Source organism: Plectropomus leopardus, chromosome 1 (assembly GCF_008729295.1).
Source record: "Plectropomus leopardus isolate mb chromosome 1, YSFRI_Pleo_2.0, whole genome shotgun sequence".
NCBI classification, from domain to species: Eukaryota; Metazoa; Chordata; class Actinopteri; order Perciformes; family Serranidae; genus Plectropomus; species Plectropomus leopardus.
The window spans coordinates 7,756,942-7,775,459 of NC_056463.1; the positions used below are offsets into that span (position 1 = coordinate 7,756,942).

Below are 18,518 nucleotides of genomic sequence, written 5' to 3' on the forward strand. Positions count from 1 at the left end.
GATCTAAGAGTTCAGGATTTACAAATCATGAAACCGACAAACAGGTTAGTCAATCAGCTTGAAGGTAGTCTAAGAAAAAGAAAACATAAAATGAGATGAGGGTATTTATGGGCCTTTAAGAATCTGAGACCATACAAATAATGACAATACAAAGTGGCTTTCATTCTTTAACAACGTGAGGCTGAAAAACTTAAACATGAAACTTGTGCTTTTGTTAGATTTCTTATTCATGGCAATTTAAACCAAACCTAGAGTCACGCCCTGACTCACGACTGTTGTCAAGAAACTGAAATATTTAAATTGCTTGTTTTGTCTGACCAACATTCAGAGATATTAGAAAAGTAAACCAACATGTCAGAAGTTGCAAACAGCAGATATTTGGCAGTTTTCTTAAAAAACTGCTGAAAAAATAAATCTATTGTCAAAGTTGTCTCTGGTTTGTTTTCTGTTGACTGGATATACTGTAGACTTTAAAGAAGTACTCCAGTATTTTACCTTTGAATATGTAGCAATACCACAGTGTGACAATACTGTGTTACAAGTAAATGCCTGCATTCAAAATCTTAGTATAGATATCAAAATATATTAAAAGTACCAAAAGTAAAAGTACTCATTATGTAAAATGACCAATTTGCGAATCATAGATATAATATCGCTGGAGTATAGTTAGTAGCATTCACATGTAAGCATCACTTTAATGTTGATGCTGGTAAAGGTGGAGCTGAATTTAATTACTGTCCGGTAGCTTAATCCATAATAACACATCGTCATTTGTTAATTTATATTTTGTTTGAATAATCCGAATGTGTAGATTAATATTCAGGGGATGTCAAAAAGCGCAATATTGTCGTAGAGTAAAAGTAGAAAGTAGCTTATAATGGAAATACTCATGTAAAATACCTCAGAGAACGATTTCACAGCTGGAAAGATGATCTCATCATAAATCTTGGTTGAGTTTGTAGTAGAAATACACAAATAGTTTTAAATTAGGGCTATATGACCAGCGAAAACAGAGAAAGAGGCATTCACTTTTGCTCAAGAGGTAGAAAACCTACAACTACCAGAATGCACTGCATCGCCCCATAGCAATGAACGCTCCCATTGATGGTTGATGTGAGCCTCAGCTTCTGTTTTAACAACACAGGAAACAGTATGGCAGCCACTTCCTGTTCACAAATTGTTGTGAAACAGTGTGCTAAAAACCTTAAATTTTTATGTCCGCTGTGTGGTTGCAGATAAAGTACAAATACAATCTGTAGTTCAACCAACAGCCCAAAAACAGACGAAAATCAGCCGGCGTCACAAGGCATCCTGATAATGTTTGATGAAAAGAAGACAAGCAGAAACATTTACTTTGTTAGTATTCATAATAGTTTGTATACACAATGTATAGGAGCACCAATAAAAAAACATCTTTTTTTCCCAAACCTTTTTTCAACATTTTTTAAAAAGCCACAGATTTTTTTTTTCTACAGAAAGCAAAGAAAGCTCTGTACATGAACAAGCAACAACAGAATTCCTCATCATGAGCTGCGGAGTAAACAACCCGGCTGCTCAAATTCATATCACCTCTGGAGCAAAGAAAAAAATGAACATAAAAAACGAGACCAGCTGCCTGCTGCTTACCTAGGACACTACGTTACACAAACAGCTTTTGATATTTAAAACACAAGATATGTAAGAAATGTACTTTTCAAAAATTGTGAAAAAGTGCAATACAGGTTCAACTGTTTACAACTCAATAGATTATTTCCCAAATGGAGTCCGGTCCTTTTTTTTTCTCCCCACTTCTGTTTTCAATCATTTTTTTCCCACCAAAACTTGTTCCTTGTTTGTATCCATAGTTAAAATCTCTTACAGTTATATTGACATTCATGATGATGTACATTTATGAGAAACATGGTATTCACAAAAGTAGAGCAAATTACTATGATTGCAAATGACAAATTTCTTTGGGTAAGAGGGTAATGAAAAACTAGTTTCTTAGATGAACTTTTTTTTTCCTTTTTACATCGGATTTGTGTATAGAACAAGCTTCTTTTTTTTTCTTCATACAAAAACTACCATGTAAAAAAAAATCTGGGAGTCCCATTCAAAAGGCCAACATCTTTGCATCTTATAAGATTTGTAAAAGAACCAGGGCATCTGATGAAGAACAGCAGGGAAAAATAAAAACGGCAAACACACTCCGCTGCGGGAAAATGCACACGTGGTTCAGCAGTACGGACGTCTGAAACCAAATATTGGTTTTTGGAACACACATTCGATCGAACTTCTCATATAAAAGATAACTCGTCTGTTGCAGGTGATTGACTGATTGGGTGCCATGTGATTTTTTTTTTTTTTTTAAGGAGGGGTGGGGGTCAGCGCCCTGAGTCCTTGGTACCCCTGACCTGTGAGGAGATACTGTCAAGTCCCACAGAACTACACAGAAACTGCCATGGCGGTGAGTGACAGCACAACTCCGAGCGACATCCGCGGAGACGTCTCGACTGTCCAACATACAAACACGTTGGTAAGGCTTTTAAAACGGAGCTCCCACAACAACAAAAGACGGAAAAAGAAGCCGTTTTAATGTACAAAGGGGGAAAAAAATGCCAGAGAAGAAAGAAAAAACACATCTCTCCCCTTTTGCTATGAAAACTGAGCTTCACTTCCCAACTTTCATCCCAAATAACAATAATGAAACATGGGAAACATTAAAAGAATGAGGCAGTTTTAAAAAAAACACAACGTATGTACATGTTTATAAGGATATGTGAGTAAAAAAAATAATACAATAACATAGAAAATAATAAAAAGTCATGGCACAATATATGACACAAGGGGGTAAAAACAAAAAAAAAATGACCAAGTTTATGATAATGTAGGCTTGTAAAGAGGGAGGGGCTGATATCCAATGTTCACTTCACTGAAACGGCCCAATAGATATACAAAATGCACAAAGAAAACACTAAAACAAACACTGTGTGTAGACTGCGCCGCATGAGCACCAACATTAAAACCAGCATATTTTGGGACTTTCTCCTTTTGACATTGAATCAACCGTCGTCTCGTCTCGAGCGAGCCGCCACAAAAAAAACCAACCGCGCATATTTTTGCTGAGGAAAAAATTCACAATCTTTCGGTTTGAAAGCGACCAATGTTTTAAAAGTTCATTGTCTCTGAGAATGGTTCTTCATAAAAAGATGAAGCGTTGTCACTTTTTCTTCCCTCTCATGGCAATCTCCTTCCTGAGATTGAGCAAGGTAAGCCGAAAAAAAGTTCCTAAGTTTCAGTTTGTTTTTCGTTTTGTTTTTTTTCTCTGCAGGGGGAGTTTTCTTGGGCACAAGAAGCCATTTTGTGTCCACCAGCCTCTGGCTCCCAAGGCTTGTGTTTGGGTGTGTTTGACGTTAGAGTGTGTGTTCGTGTGGATGACAGAGAAAGTGTGTGTGTGTTTGCGTGTGTAGGTGTGTGTGCATGCTCATGGCGCTGTGGTGATGGCGTTCAGGTCCTTCATGAGGCCCTCGAGGTGGGCCATTTCCTCGGTCAGCTCGTCGGGCTCGTAGCTCTGAGGGAGAGGAACAGGGTTACTGCGGGGGGCGGGGGAGGGGGGGGGGGGGAGGGAGGCAAGCACCTGGAAGGAGGGAGGAAGGAAGGGAGGAGAAGAGAGGAAAGGAGAGGAGGAGAGGGTCAGTCAGGGATCTCTCACAGAGGATCGGGGAGTTGAATGGGTGGGGTGAGGCGAGCCGGGGGAGGGGGGGATGGGTCAATGGGACTGAAGCGTCGAAAAAACGATAAAAACGAAAAGAGGCAGCAGACGAAAGCAAAACATCCAAAAGAGGAGCGAACAGATGGTCGACAGCCAATCAATGATTAGGACACGGAGATTAAATGGTCAAAATAAAATCATTCCGGTTATGGGTCGTGTTACGATCAGTTGTTAGAAGTTAAATGAATCGAAATGCAGCCGACAACACCACAAATCAAATGGTGAGATTGAAGTTGGAAAAAAGAGAGAAAGAACAAACAGAAACTGTGGTTAAAACCAATAACTGCATAATCCAGTGCCCAAAGAAAACATGGATTTGGAAGGAAATGTGTGATTGGTTTTATTTTTTTAAAAAAGGGCTAAATATCACATATTCACCCCCGTGAAGCCAGGTAAGAACAGCCTGCTCTGCTTTGGGCAGCCAGGGTGGGGCGCTATACTCACGCTGTCTACATCTTCCAGCATCTTGCTGGTCTCTGGCACATCGGGGGCGTTGGGCACAGTGACGATCATCGGTGTTCGTGTCCTTCCTAGTGTTCCGATAGAGGCTGTTTTAACAACGTGGGGGTGAGTGGGGGCCCCTGAAATTGACAAACACACAGATGACATGAAAAACAGCTTTCTGCAAGACTGAATGCATAAACTTTTGTGTGTTTGCCTTTATTGACAGGACAGCTGATAGACAGGAAACGTGGGAGAAAGAACGAGCAACACGCAGCATACAGCTCAAACCCAGGCCGCTGCAAAGGCCTCGGCCTAAATTCAGCGCCTACCAGATGAGCTAGAGGTCATCCAATGAATACATCAACCCTGAATCACTTTTTGCTTTTTTATTAAAGAGTAGTATTTTCAAAGGACTTTGTGTCTTTTAGAGACCAAGTCCTTTGAAAATACCAAAACCAAAAATAACCACTAACAAGTACTGGCTCTGAATTCAAAGTCTGTTACAGCAGATTCTTCTGTGCTATAGAGGTCCTTTGTTGTCCAAAAACTATCAAAAATACATCAGTGAGCCACACTGTTGCACTGTGTGACATGTTTCTTCATTACACCGTACTGCTGACCCAAATATTCACTAGAGAAGTATTTGTATTACTCAACAGCTGGAAAATACTTACCTATTTACTCCTGTTTCAGTAACTTTTGCTAAAACAAGTGTGACGTTTTTAAAGACTGAAATCTTCAGTGCAAACTGATTGGCTCAGATCTGAGTGCCACCAACAGGCTGAGGACGTCTGTAATAGAGCTTTGATTGGGCCCAAAAAACGACCCTACGTGAACCTGCAGAGTTTCTGTGAAAGCCCAACCTGAACCTCAACTACAGCAGCCATTTTCAGCCGCGGCTTGATTAAAAACACAAATTTCTACCATTAAAACCACCTTGCAGTCCCTCTTTTGTGCTCTCTGTCTTTTTCTTCCCTGGTTTCCACTATATTGGTCTATTTTTCTGTCCCCCATCATTGACTCTCTTTCTTTCTTGATTCAGCCAAATGCAACTCCTGCCATTCATGCACCAGAACTGCCACTCATTAAGAAAAACACACACACACCAGCAAATTGGTGAGAACCCGACCTGATTCAAGCCAAGGAGAATATTAAGAAATTATAGCCCGGCCCAAACCCTGCGGCTCTGGTTGGTCTCAGTCGAGCTCTGGCAGAGATCAAAGCTCTGGTGTGAAAGTTTTGAGAGACAAACTAACACTGCTGGCTTTGGTCTTTTTATGCAACACGCGATTCAGGCTTGGCTTTGTACTTTATTGTCCTCTATGGAGGAAATTTGTTTTCACAGTCTGTACAGATATCACACAGACGATATCAAACTCAGAATATCATCGGATTTAAACTCAAATGCAAAGACATAGACACAATCTCTCCTCATGATAAACATTGCCATTAAATTTTGTATTAATCTGAATAATTTAAAGAAAATTTCATCAAAATATCTGCACCAAGATGATTACAAATGAGCTGGAGCAAGTGTGCAGATTGCGGGTCGTTGCCTGGTCACAGTGTGAACAGCTTGCATGACAGTCGGCAGTCTTGTTCTCTCCCCTGACCTGAACTGACACACTGATTTGTGTGTGTGTGTGTGTGTGTGTGTGTGTGTGTGTGTGTGTCTCTGCTCACCGGTCTGAGCCAGCAGGGGAGTGCTGGGCAGGGCAGCAGACTCGTACGTTGGATGGCCGGTGGCTGGGATGGCAGGTACGGCGAAGCTCTTGAGCGGGTGGGCGTGGGCATGCGGGTGAGCCGAGCGGTGGGGCGGCAGGTTGCTGGAGTAGCTGGCCTCCTCCTCTGTGGTGGTGGAGCCGTGGTAGCTGCCCTCAGGGTCGGCCATGATCTCCGAGGGGCAGGAGACCTGGGAGGAGGCGGTGGCTGGAGGGAGGGGCTCCGTACTTGGCGTGTTCCTCACCGACTCTGGAGGAGGAGAAAAAGGAAGTTGAGGAGGGACTGAGGAGTGATTGAGGTCGATTTCAAATTCTACACCCAAGGGCCAGAGACTGCCAACCAACTTCAGACTTTATACAAGACAAGTAAAAAAAAAAAAAGTATATATTATTATTATCATTACTGCAGAACTGTATTTAAAATGATACTTTCAATATCAATAGATTTCTTACACCACAAACGGAGTAATAATTCACTGGAGCTGAAACAATAAGTTGATAATTGACTAAACAAGTAAAAATCGGCAACAAACTTTATAATCAAGCGGTTTTGTGAAGCAAAAATGCAAATAATGCATCAGTTTCAACTTCTTAAATAAGAATATTTGCCAGTTTTCAAACTCTTTTGTGAATGTAAAGTGAAAATCTTTGAGTTTTCGACAAAACAAACAATATAAATATATATGAACTTTGTCTCCGGGAGATTTTACAGACCATTATTAAAGACCAAAATAGACTATTTGATATTTTCAAGAAAGACTGCAAGTTGCAGTCCTGAAATTCTGTATTTGTTCTGTTTTTCATGCCCACGGAAACTAACCACCATCACTCATTCCTCAGTTTACTTAAAAAAAAACCCAAAAACTTGTGTTACAGTAAAAAGTGCCCTTAATACACAAGGATATAGAATAACGACATAAAATGTAGATCATTTATGTAAGTTAAAGAGCAAGAAAACCTGAACATTTTGAACCTGCAACCAGAAAACGGTTTACTTTAGAAACAACTATATGATTAATCAACAATCAATAACAGAGACATGATCACACCTGGCTCCGAGTATGTTTTCAAATAAATTTTAAGGTATTACTGATTACATGGCCTCTCCAGCTGCCATATCGATAACCTCTTTGTAGTGTTTGCACCAGTACGTGCTTTGAGAGCCTCGGGCGGAGGACTTTTGTCTGCTCCAGAGGCCCCGAGGCTCTGGAAAGTTCTGCCTGAAGAAATTAGTTCGGCTGAGTCAGTGATCTCTTTTGAGTCCCTTTTTAAAACGCACTCTTATCTGAGAGGCTTTCCTGAATGTACTTGAGTTTTAATTTCCTTTGAACTGTCTTTTAATTCTTTGGTTTATAAATTCAGTGGTGTACTTGTAGTTGATGAGGTGGGTGTACGATGAGGTAAATGTGTAGGTTACAGAGGAGGAAGTGGGTACACCCTCCTGTATATTCAGTGGCATTTAGGCTAATAGGTGGGTATAATGCAAACGCACAGGAAAAACATATAAAATACACGCATATACCCTCCACTATACCACTGACTACATGTTTTTTTAATCTCTTTTCTTTAAAAAAACAGTTGATTTTATGACTTGTCTGTTTTATTTTGCTGCCTTGTGAAGATATTTTGTTTTGAAAAATGCTCTATAAATTAAGATTATTGTTATTATTATTACATAAAAAATTATACATTTTTAATCAGTTAAGCTATTAACTGTTCAGCCTTCATCTGTTGCACTTAAACTCAATAACCAGAGTGCAAAATCAATGGCAATTACTTTGGTAAAAGTTACGATGAGTCGAAGAGAGCATATAAAAATGACTTGAGAAGGCGGGGAGATCAGAGAGGAGCTGTTAGTCACATTTTCAAAAACTGAAACATGAATGTAGAAGATGGCGCCTGCGTATGAATGAACGAGGAAATGATAAATCAATGAATGAACATGAGCAGCTCTGTCCTCCTCTGTGTGTCTCCTGCTGTCCAGCAGGTGGCAGTAGTGTCTCACCTGTAGAGTCCACCCTGTCTAGATGGGAGATGGGGGTGGCGCAGGCGTGCGGGCGTGAGTGCCCGCTGCCCTGGTGGTAGAGGTAGCTGCGTGTCGGCGACGCCAGGCTGCCCATGTGATAATGGTGGTGATGGTTATCGAGGGAATGGATGGGGTGAGCACTAATCACAGCTGTGAATGGAAATGGATACACACACAAGATGAGATGTTTAAGCAGCTGTAACACCGATGAAGGGTGTGGGAGTACTGAAGGTGAGAAACACACACGTGCAGTTTTCTAAAATAAACAAACTAGATGTTCTCTCAGTCACCAAATTTAGAAAAACAAACAATTAAAATGAACATTTTGTGGGAACGTGAGATGGATTTGGTCTCTTGATTAGACAAACGATGGTATGAGATAAATAGAGTATCCCAGGAATGAGTCCTAAAACCCAGAAGTGAGTTAGCATTTCCGCACCTTCGGTTCGCTCGTATCAAAGTCAATGAATGGATTTCTGTATAGATGCCTAAAATGAGGTCTGTGGTTAACACAAGCTGAGGAGACTTTCGTGTTTTGTTGGAAAATACGTCAGTAAATACCCCACTGTGAACTTTCAAGCTTTAATGTGTTTTTAAAAAAAGCATTTGCTAACAAGTTGCTACATGAGACTACAGAACGTGGTGGTGATGGGACACCTGTGTAGTTCATTTGTAGCCTATTGTTAGCTTTTTACCTCTGGCGACTGCATTTAGGCTTCAAAAATCATGAGTGTTCATTTGTGAAGATTATCTTGCTGAACAAAACATCTAAGTATCATCAACATTTGTTTACCACAGAGCTTATTTTGTGCAATGATCCAAAATCCAATGGAAAAATCCCACTGAATTTTTGGCGATGGTAACTTTGCTGTCAGGCTACAGAAAAACTCCATCCCTGGGGCACTCTGTCTGGAAATTGGGAATTCAATATGCTGTAATCAACAAATTTTATGTCAAGACTTTCCAAATCGACTACTCACTATCTGTAGATTGCGGCTCACACACTCACAAACACACACTTACGCTGAGGCGGCTGTGCGTCAAAAGGCATCATCATTTTAGGCCTCATCCCTCGTCGGCCTGCTAGTGTAGACATGCTGTCCTCTGATTCGTGGCCTAAAAGGTACGGTGGAAACCAGCCAATCAGAATGAGACGCTACTCTACTGTTCTTTTTTTTGTGAATGATCCATCTGTAGACCTTTGGATCCTTAATTGAATTTGACATCATTGGTTTTTGGTTGCATTTTAAATGTCACACTCTATGATCTAATTTAATGGAGTGGATCTACAGCGTGTTCCTGCAGCACTGCGATCATGAAAGGGAATGGACATCACGTATGAAAAGCATGAAATGTTTTGCATGATAATCACAGAAAAAACAAACACAAGTGCTGACTTGTGAAACAAAAACACCAAATTCTCCAAGACTCCCGCAGTCATCCCGCTGGAGCTAAACCTGAGGGTATTAACACACTTCCTGCCTTTAAAAAAACTGTTTTCTTAGTCAAGCTCCCAAAATGTACTTTCCTGTCTGCCGGCCAAACTCAAGAAGTTTGCTCAGTATTATTATGCATGTAGGCCCAGGCAGCAAGTGTGACATTTCACTTTGATCTCTTTCCCATAACATCAAATTTTAAAGTCTTCGCCCCTCGGGCATGACTGACCACGGTAGGAGTTGCGCCGCTGCTGCAGGTGAGGGTTGCTATCCAGGCCACTATCAGCCGGCGTGATGTCCTGCGAGGTGCGGGGGATGGGCGTTTCGGTCATGACTGGGTTGGGATCTGGCGACTTGTCCATGGGTTTTAGCTCCAGCCTCTCGTGATGGATCCAAAGATCAGGTGGCTTCAGGTCTTTGGAGTTTCCCTTATATTTGTGGGAGCCGTTTGAGGACTTTGAGGCGGCTCGTTTTCTGCAGGAGAGAACACAGACGTGAAAGACTGACCTCATTTATAGAGATGTGAAAGCAAAGAGGGACACAGGAGAGAGCTGAGCTGTTACTAGAAGAGAGTTACAGAAGATGCATTTTGTGTAAAAAAGTGACAAAGTGTCTTACTTTTTCTGGTGGGACGTGGTGCGCCGTGTGCACAGGAAGGCCCCGACCACCACCACGATGATGGTGAATGCTCCCACTGAGATGATGATGACAATGACCAGGATGTGACCTTCGCTGTTGCCTCCCACCCCTGATTTACCTCGAGAGGAGAAAGACTGGATTAGACTAGTTACATTTACAAAAACCTCTTTGTAGGACACTTGGGGACATCCTAAAAGACAATCTGTCTTTTAAATACACGATGAGTGTCTTACAAAAAACTCAGGGTAAAGTTGGGTTTTAATTATAGAAACAAACGTATCTTTTTTTGGTGCAAAGAAAAAAATTGGTTGATGTGATGCTTTTATCAACAGTTGATTATGGTGATGTTTTATACATGCATGCAAATTCTCCTTCCTTGAAAAGGTTAGATTCAGTGTAGCGATGATAATGATTCATTGATGATGGATTTATCATTCGTTAAAAGTTTGATCTAACATGTGAAATTTAATCCATCAATTGATGGGCTAGTGAGTTGAGTTTATGCAAAAATGTTGCTGTCAGCATTGATTCAAGGAAAAATGTATTTGATATTGTTTAGTATCAGCAACGTTTTTCTGTTTAAAAAAAAAAATCGATTAAGGAAAGTGCTTATAGTTTACAAACCTAATTCAGCGTGCTACGCTTTGCTACAGTTTGTCACAGATTCAGGTTTCCAGACACATCACTGCAGTCAATATGAGAAAGTTGGTTTTGTTTTTTTGAAATTTAACTTTCTAACTGACATTTTTTATTTATAAGGCCATATCAAACAAACTGCCTCCTTATTAATGTTCAGTTGCTGCAACCTTCAGACATGCAGACAATTTACGACCATCATTCCTCAAACCCGCACTGTCCTTGGTGAAGTTTATTTAATGTTTTTGCTCCCTCATGTTGGTGTCAGCTACAGTCACTTCAAACTAGATTATATTCTAAGAATGGGAGATTTTAATAACAGAATTGAGGACTGTTTGAGCACTTAATGCAATGTTCGGTTACTGAATGCTGCCTTTTCAATAGTTTGTTGTAAATATTCTGTTTATTTTAAGGCTGTTGCTTGTTTTTTGTTTGAGTAGTTTGATCTTTTATGTAAAAATTTTTATTCTGCTTTCTTTTCCAGGACTCCCTTGGAAATCAGATTTTAATCTCGATGATATTCCTCGTAAGATTAAGATAAAACAAATTAAAGAACAAAATAATCATTGCACTATAGCAACAAAAAAAAGACAAATTCAAAACTGCAGATTTTAAAATGCTATGTCAAACGAAGAGGGACTCCCTTCTATCTTTTTAAAGACCAACTTTTTGGACACTCTCAGATCATGCTCTTAGTTGCTGCAGTGTCTCACTGATATCATTAAATATCTGAAGAAGGCTGTAAAAGACAACAGGTGAGAGGAAAATCTTACCAACTGCATTTCCATGGTCCTGTGGATGCTGGTTGCCCGGAGGCCCCGGCTTCGGTGGAAGATTTGAGGCTGATTCAAAACGGAAAAAATATGTTTTACTCCTTAAGTATTGTCATGACCTCCTCTACAGTCACATTCATGCCTCTGTCTTATGTTCACGACATACAATCTGTGTACATCTATGAATAGAATTTGCCAGTCATGCAGCCCAAGTTTTCATCAGCCTAGAAGATGGTAATTTCCAGAAAGAGGTGCAGAGTCAGCAGTGGAAGATAGAGTGTGGAGGGGGAGTTTACCTTGGTCATTAGCCATTTTGTCAGAGGACTCAGCTTAACAGGCCAAAGGAGAGCAGGGAGAGGGAGAGACAATAAAAAGCAAAAAACAGGTTAGCTGAAAAGAGCAGCGAGGGAGACGGAATTAAAGCGAGAGAGGGCAGCTGTGAGGAGGAAAGAGGCAATACTAAAAGAATGAAAAATATAGTGAGAAAACCAAACAGCAAGAGAGCACTGCAGACACAGCCAAACTGAGATTAAGAGCAAAGCATCGGAAAAAAAAGTCCAAGAAATAGCACACTTAAACACATATTGATGTTAAGTACTTCACTAAACATGTGCAGCCATGTCAAATCAAGATAAAACACAAAAGGTGTGCACAGCACCTCCAAACTCTACCTAAAAAAGCTTTGATACATTTAGAGTCGGATGCAAATTTCCTGACCAGACTTTGCAGTAATTTGGTCATCCCGAACCAATCAACAAAGATTAGAAAACATCTGTGTCAGCTCTCAAGAGACTCTCTCACAACAGCGTCATCAGGAGAATTAGTCTAAAGTGTTAACTAGAACAAGCCTTTGGCTAATAACACACATGCAAGCGCACATTCCTGCTCGATTACTTTGCAATGTGCAGCTTATGATTCTACCGTCTATCATCTGATCTTCATGGTGAAAGACAAAACAGCTCTCCCTATGATAACTTTTCAGAGCTTAAAAAATTCTGTCTGTTAATATTACAAATTTTTGTGTGGTGTTTTGGTGTCTGATAGACGCATTAATCTGAACTCCCTTGATCAAATTTCACTGTCTCACTGGTGCCTTGACTGTTTGGAACCTGCATCAACATCAGTTTTGTGTGTCTTTCAAAAGCACAGAAACCTTTAAAACCTCCGAAAATTGGGTTGATTTTGTTTGAAAACATGTGAAATAGGCAAAAAGCGACTTGGCAAAAAATGCCTGGCAAATTGCAGAAAAATAGTAAAAGGTGAAAAGAAAATGACTTGAAAATTAGCTGTGGGGAAATTATTAGATAATATCAAAAGTGGAGAAAAAAATGTCCAGAAATCTGTATTTATTTCTTTGAATAGAAACAGAAATATAATATGTTTAATTTATTTCTATCTTCATTTTTCTTGTTTCATTTTGTTTTTTTTCATTCTTTCTTTGTTTTTGTTTATTTTCAGGAAAATGTCTTGTAATTTTTTTTTTTTTTTACTAATTTCTTGCCAATTTTGGGGCCATTTCTTGTTAAGCTGCTAATTGCCTTCTTCCTGTGTTTTTGAAAGAAGTCAAACCATATTTCTCAGGTTGCAAAGAGTTAAAGAATACGGTCCTACCAACGCAGCCCCCTGCCTTGTTTTGATGTTTTCAGCCTGACTCCCCACTAATGAAGTGCTCATAAAATGCATAACGTTCCAGCAAACGGTTGAAAAATTAGCATTCGTTTGGAGTCGTGCTTCTGGCGGCCTGACTAATGTAAATCCAATATTCATTATCTCGCCTTTTAGCTCTTCAACTCCTGAGAAAAACATACGGCTCTTTAAGTGCTACGTGGGATTAATTGACAAAAAGGGTGGATGCAGTTTTATTGCACCATTTGTCCTCATTGTGTTTCCATCTCATCGCGTTTCCGTCTCATCTTGTTTTCCAAACTTACTCTTTGGAGTGCGGAAATGCACGGCCTCAGACATGGGGCCCATGCCCTTCGAGTTTCGGGCCTGGATCTTGAAGTAGTAGGTGGTGTCCAGCGTCAGCTCCTGGATCTGGTGGGTCAGCCGGTTGCCCACCACAGGTTCAATAACCCAGTCGTGGACTTCAGCGTTTACATCTGTGCTGTAGTAGATGATATAGCCTAAAAGAAGAGGGTTAGAAGAGAGAGAGGTTGTTTTTTTTTGGATTCAGTGGCTTTAATGCCAATAAACTCAAATGTTTTGTGCTTCTTGGCTTTATTCTTTCAAGACAAACCACATCATCAGAGTCATCCCACTCTTTATTTGGTATGTTTCTTTTGGGGTCCTCCTCAGCAGGCTGTCTTTAGTCCATGTTTTCTGGTCTTTTCTTTTACTTTCACTGTGTAGCTTTTGCTTTTATTGTTGTCTCGCATTTGTTTTTATTGATTACATGATTTTATTGTCTTCTTTTGTGCAGCACTTTGTGAATTTTATTTCTGTTAGAAGTGTTATACAAAATAAATGTATTATTATTATTATTAGTAGTAGTAGCAGTAGTAGTAGTCGTAGTTTTACTGCATTACATCTTTTTTTAATGAAAACGCTTAAGCCTGCAGTACAGTGATCAGATGGAAATAGAGATTCATCTCTGAACACTACTGCATAAAAAGGCTGAAAAGTGCAAAGAATATACATTTTTAACAGGGCATTTTACATATGTAATCATTTTGTGTAGATCATTTCTCCACCTTAATCTGATTTATTTTAAGTCAACATTTAGTGTTGACTTGCAACAAAAAACTTTGAAATTATTCAAATTAAAGTCAAAAAGTCAGAAATCTAACTTTTCAGTCCAGTAATGTCAGACTTTTTTCTTATACTTATAGTTAGGGAGAGATATTCTGTATATACTGAAAGTGAGTGTAGATTTTCAAGGTTTAACTAGTAATCTTATTAACTGTAACTGTCATTGTTTTTACTTTTTGGTTGTTTATTTGGTTTTAAATGAACAAAGCCATGTAGTCTTCTTGCACTTCTATTTGTTTTACATTTTGAGTGTGTGTGTGTGTGTGTGTGTGCGTTGTGCCTCTGCACCATTAAAAAAAAGGGTTCCTCCTCACTGTGAATTTATCCATGGGACCACAAATTATGGAACAAAAGAAGAGACTTTGCGACTCACCAGTGATCTTCCCGTTGGCCTCAGAGGGAGGCTGCCAGTTGATAATTATGGTGCGAGGTTTGTTCTCTTTGCTCACCACAGTCACGTCTTTCGGGGAGGAGCTGGGAACTGTGGGGTGATTGAGACAGAACATTTGTTGTGTTGTTGATAAGTAAATTCATATGTTTTATTTTTTTAATTTAAGGACATGATGAACTCACTAGATTTGAGTAAAGTCTGTGAGTCTTTGCATGTGTGTGGGTGTAACTTAGATCCATAAAATGCACAAACAACAATTAAGTGTTTGTGTTGTGTGTATCTTGTCGGTGCTTCTTCTGCTCACAAAACTGACAACCTTAAGTTTCTGACTTGTCTGCACCTGTGTGTGTGTGTGTGTGTGTGTTTATGACCTTGTAGATAAAATCCCCTTGCACACTTGTGAAACAAACCCCCTGGCTGGGCAGAGATGAAAACTGGCTTTTCTCCTCACCTCTTAATAAAAACAACAAAAAGTTCCACTTCTTTTTAAAAGTGCAATAAATCTCAATTCAATAAGGTGTATAAAAAACGGCGTTTGAAAGAAAATTAGTTTTTGTTTTTAATGCCCAGTTTATTGTCAGGCAACTTTTTAGCTCAGCAGTTCCAACTCACAATGAAGAATGAGCTCTGCCACTTTAGTATCTGCAGTATTAGGTACGCAGCGCTGCAGGAATCTTAAACAAATACTCAGGGGACTGTGTTTTCAATACAGAATGGCCGATGGTTTTAAAAACAATGTGGTGACAGCGCCATGAGTAATTTTAACACCGATACAGACAATTCATGCAATTTGGATCCAGCAGACTCCGGGGAGACAGTGATCACTCACTGTCATCCCTCAGATATTGTGCCAAGCAAAATGCAACAAAAAGTTAAACAGTAATAAAATAATGAATCCAGAAAAGATTAATGAACCAAAACAAAATGCGTTTTGTTCTCTAAGCTTGAAAACTCGGGTCTCCGTTTGCTCCTCAGGCCGAAACACATGGCCAACAGTCTGCAAATCAAGAGAAAAATGTAAACCAAATTTGTTGTAACACAAGACTGTATTATTATAATAATTATGATCATTATTATTATTTCATAATTTGTCCAATCATGTATTTTGTATGGAAGCAGGGTTAGTCTGAGTTACTCTCAGTAAATCGAGCAGTGCTGAAATTATATTCCACAATCACCAAATTTTCCGCAGGTTTCCTCAATTTCACTTGCAGTTAGTGTGGAATCTACTGATGAATACCTTTCTTAATATTTCGATTACATTTTACTGTGCAGTGACAGCTTGATTTTCCACAGGTGTGTCCTCTCCTTGCCTTTGGGCTGCAAAAAGTCAACTGTTACTCCCAGCCAGCCAGGGGCTCCCAAAACTGGACATGATGTGGGTTTATGTCTTTGTGAATGTGTGCATTTTACATGTTTCTGCACAATTATTTGTGTGTGTGTGTGTGTGTGTGCTCCTACTGGTCTCAAAGGTGGTGCCCTGTGCAGTCATGCTCCACGTGCTGGTGCGGCGGCCTTTGGTCACCATGACGGAGAACTCGTACAGCGTGTTTGGCTTCAGACCCGTCACCATGTGGTTTAGGCTGGTGGTGTTGGCCATCTGCAGAGGGATAGAAAAACACACACAAACACACACACAATAAAACAAGAATGCCAAACTATGACAGTCTACTTATCCCTTTAGTATCAGTTTGAGACGCTCAGGGACATGTCAGTTTATACTCTTCATATGCGTAGTAGGGGTGTAAGAAAAACTGATAAAACTTAGTATTGCCATAATATGTTGCTATATTGTATCAACTTTCAAAAACAATGCATTGATTTATAATTGATTGTTTACATGCAAAGATTCACGACAATGGTTTATTTTATGTTTAGAATACAATGTTTTAATCTATCTTAAGACATTTGATTCTTTCAGTGCAATGCAACAACATATTGCTCAGGAAAACACAAAGAACACCGGTGTATATGGCAGACAGTCATAATGAAGCACCGCTCGCTCATGAAATTAGGTTTAAAAAAATTGTCTTGGTAACTGTATTGCAATATATAACAATATCTTGAATTGTAATCCTGTATTGTGATATGCTGATGCAGTGTCTTTTCAAATTAAACTACCGTGCCTACAGAAAATGTCAAGTTTCCGCTTGATAAATGCACACAATGTTGTTTCAAAATAAAATTCCAGCGTAGGTTTACGGAAGCAAAAGTACTTGATTAGGTTTAAAGCGATGAATGTCACATAGTGACACACTATGTTTCATTGTTAAACTAGCTCTATACTGAGTTTCGTTTTCAGGCGGGACACAAACAGTGATCTCCAGTGAAAGTCCTGTGTTTCTTTGACACCGATCGATACATAATTCCCTTCCTTTATAACACAGTCATTGCTCATAGCGTCCCACCATGATTCAGCCTAGTGTATCACTTACGCTAAAGTGTGCCTCATTGATCTGTATCTGATGCTGCGGGGAACTGACCAAGCTTCAGTATTTGATGAGTTTGGAGTGAAAACGGGTTGATTCGTTAGTCTGCTGACTATTTTTGTGAATGATTGATTAATATTTTAGTTGGTAAAATGTATACTCATCACATATCTTCAAATGTTGTCTGTTCTCTGATACTCAAAAACCTAAACACATTAAATATACTATCAGATAATACCAAATCTCTGTAAGTTAATGTTTGACACTTTGGCTTGAAAAACCATTAAACAATTTGTCAAAACAAATTCTATACTTTTTTCCCTTAAAAGACTAATAGACAAATAGTTAACACAATCACTAATCTGAAGGTTGTGCAGAGTTTAGGATACATTACACACACTGACCACTGAGTGGAACCAGAAGCTTTTACATTTTGTGATGTGTGAAACATAGAGCCACATAAAGTGGCCATTATGAACAGCTGTAAAACCAAATACAGCAGGGATAGTCTCTCAAAATGCAAAACACAAAGGATGTATTTCACATTCCTGTGCCATTACAAACTTTAAATTAGACAGTGGATTACAAAATCCTGAGTTATATAACCATTTATGTTGATAAGTGCTGGCTGTGGGGTCGCAGCAGGTTCGCCGTCTCTAACAGCCCTATCTATAACGTTGCGTGCTATGACAAAAGTGCAGTTCTCCTGTGGGGGCTGTCAAACAGAGGGCAGTGGGATAGGAAAAGAAAACACTCTGTTCTTAAGAAACACGCTGCTGGTTTGAAAGCAGTCGTCTCTTCAATAATGTACAAGCTTGTCTGGCTAGACTCGCTCTAAGAGTGGAGCGGACATGATGAACAGCAGCATTAAGGTGAAGCCATCACCGCCGGTTAGACTGGTCTCATGATATACTTGCACACGTACTGGATGTACAGGAAGTCGTTTTCAGAGAGAAGGAAAAAAATCAACAAAAAAAAAAAAACAAAACAGGCCAAAAGAACAGACCAAATAGACTTGTTAATATATTGGATTTGGTTAATGGGACAGAAAGATAATGAGCCTTTGGAAGTCTTTAATTACAGTCACAGTGAGAGAATCAAACCAATTTGAGCATCAAGCAGCGAGACTTGACTGCTGAGTCTGTGTGTGTGTGTGTGTGTGTGTGTGTGTGTGTGTGTGTGTGTGTGTGTGTTCTGAGTCGGCTGTATGCACTGTCAGATTCTCTTTTTCCAGTGCTCAGTTTGTCTTGTCCTTGCTGAATAATTAATCAGTAAACATTGGCCTTTATCAGAGCTCTGCTCAGTCACAGGTCTGCATACACACATGCAGCCATGAACACGTACACACCAACCGTGATCCAGTATTCGGATATAAGTAATCACCATAATTGAGCTTCAGGTCAAAAATCAGAGGCTGAATCTCAAACACCTTGTTTCAGAATCAGATATCTGTGAATCACTACAAATATTTAAACTTTATTTAAGCCTTTGCAACCTTGTGCTGCTTCCAGTATTTACACC

At 39.6% G+C, this 18,518-nt stretch overlaps 1 protein-coding gene across 8 annotated transcripts in view; it reads right to left on the reverse strand.

Annotated features, from left to right (window-relative positions):
- Positions 1–1,353: 1,353 nt before the first annotated feature.
- The window catches only part of neo1a (neogenin 1a), a 216,606-nt gene continuing 199,441 nt past the window's right edge, over positions 1,354–18,518 (reverse strand). For 3 of the 8 annotated variants that reach the window (XM_042491097.1, XM_042491083.1, XM_042491068.1), the window contains exons 18-28: positions 16,030–16,168; positions 14,551–14,658; positions 13,358–13,552; positions 11,427–11,495; positions 9,997–10,135; positions 9,608–9,852; positions 8,966–9,058; positions 7,922–8,092; positions 5,879–6,166; positions 4,196–4,332; positions 1,354–3,616 (exon numbers count right to left, since the gene is read on the reverse strand). In XM_042491097.1, coding sequence (XP_042347031.1) covers positions 3,464–3,616; positions 4,196–4,332; positions 5,879–6,166; positions 7,922–8,092; positions 8,966–9,058; positions 9,608–9,852; positions 9,997–10,135; positions 11,427–11,495; positions 13,358–13,552; positions 14,551–14,658; positions 16,030–16,168 — 1,737 coding nt within the window. In that variant the 3' untranslated portion in view covers positions 1,354–3,463. Of the gene's footprint in view, positions 3,758–4,195; positions 4,333–5,878; positions 6,167–7,921; positions 8,093–8,965; positions 9,059–9,607; positions 9,853–9,996; positions 10,136–11,426; positions 11,496–13,357; positions 13,553–14,550; positions 14,659–16,029; positions 16,169–18,518 lie in introns of all 8 variants that reach the window. The other 5 variants (XM_042491123.1, XM_042491089.1, XM_042491109.1 and 2 more) reach the window with 4 other exon arrangements.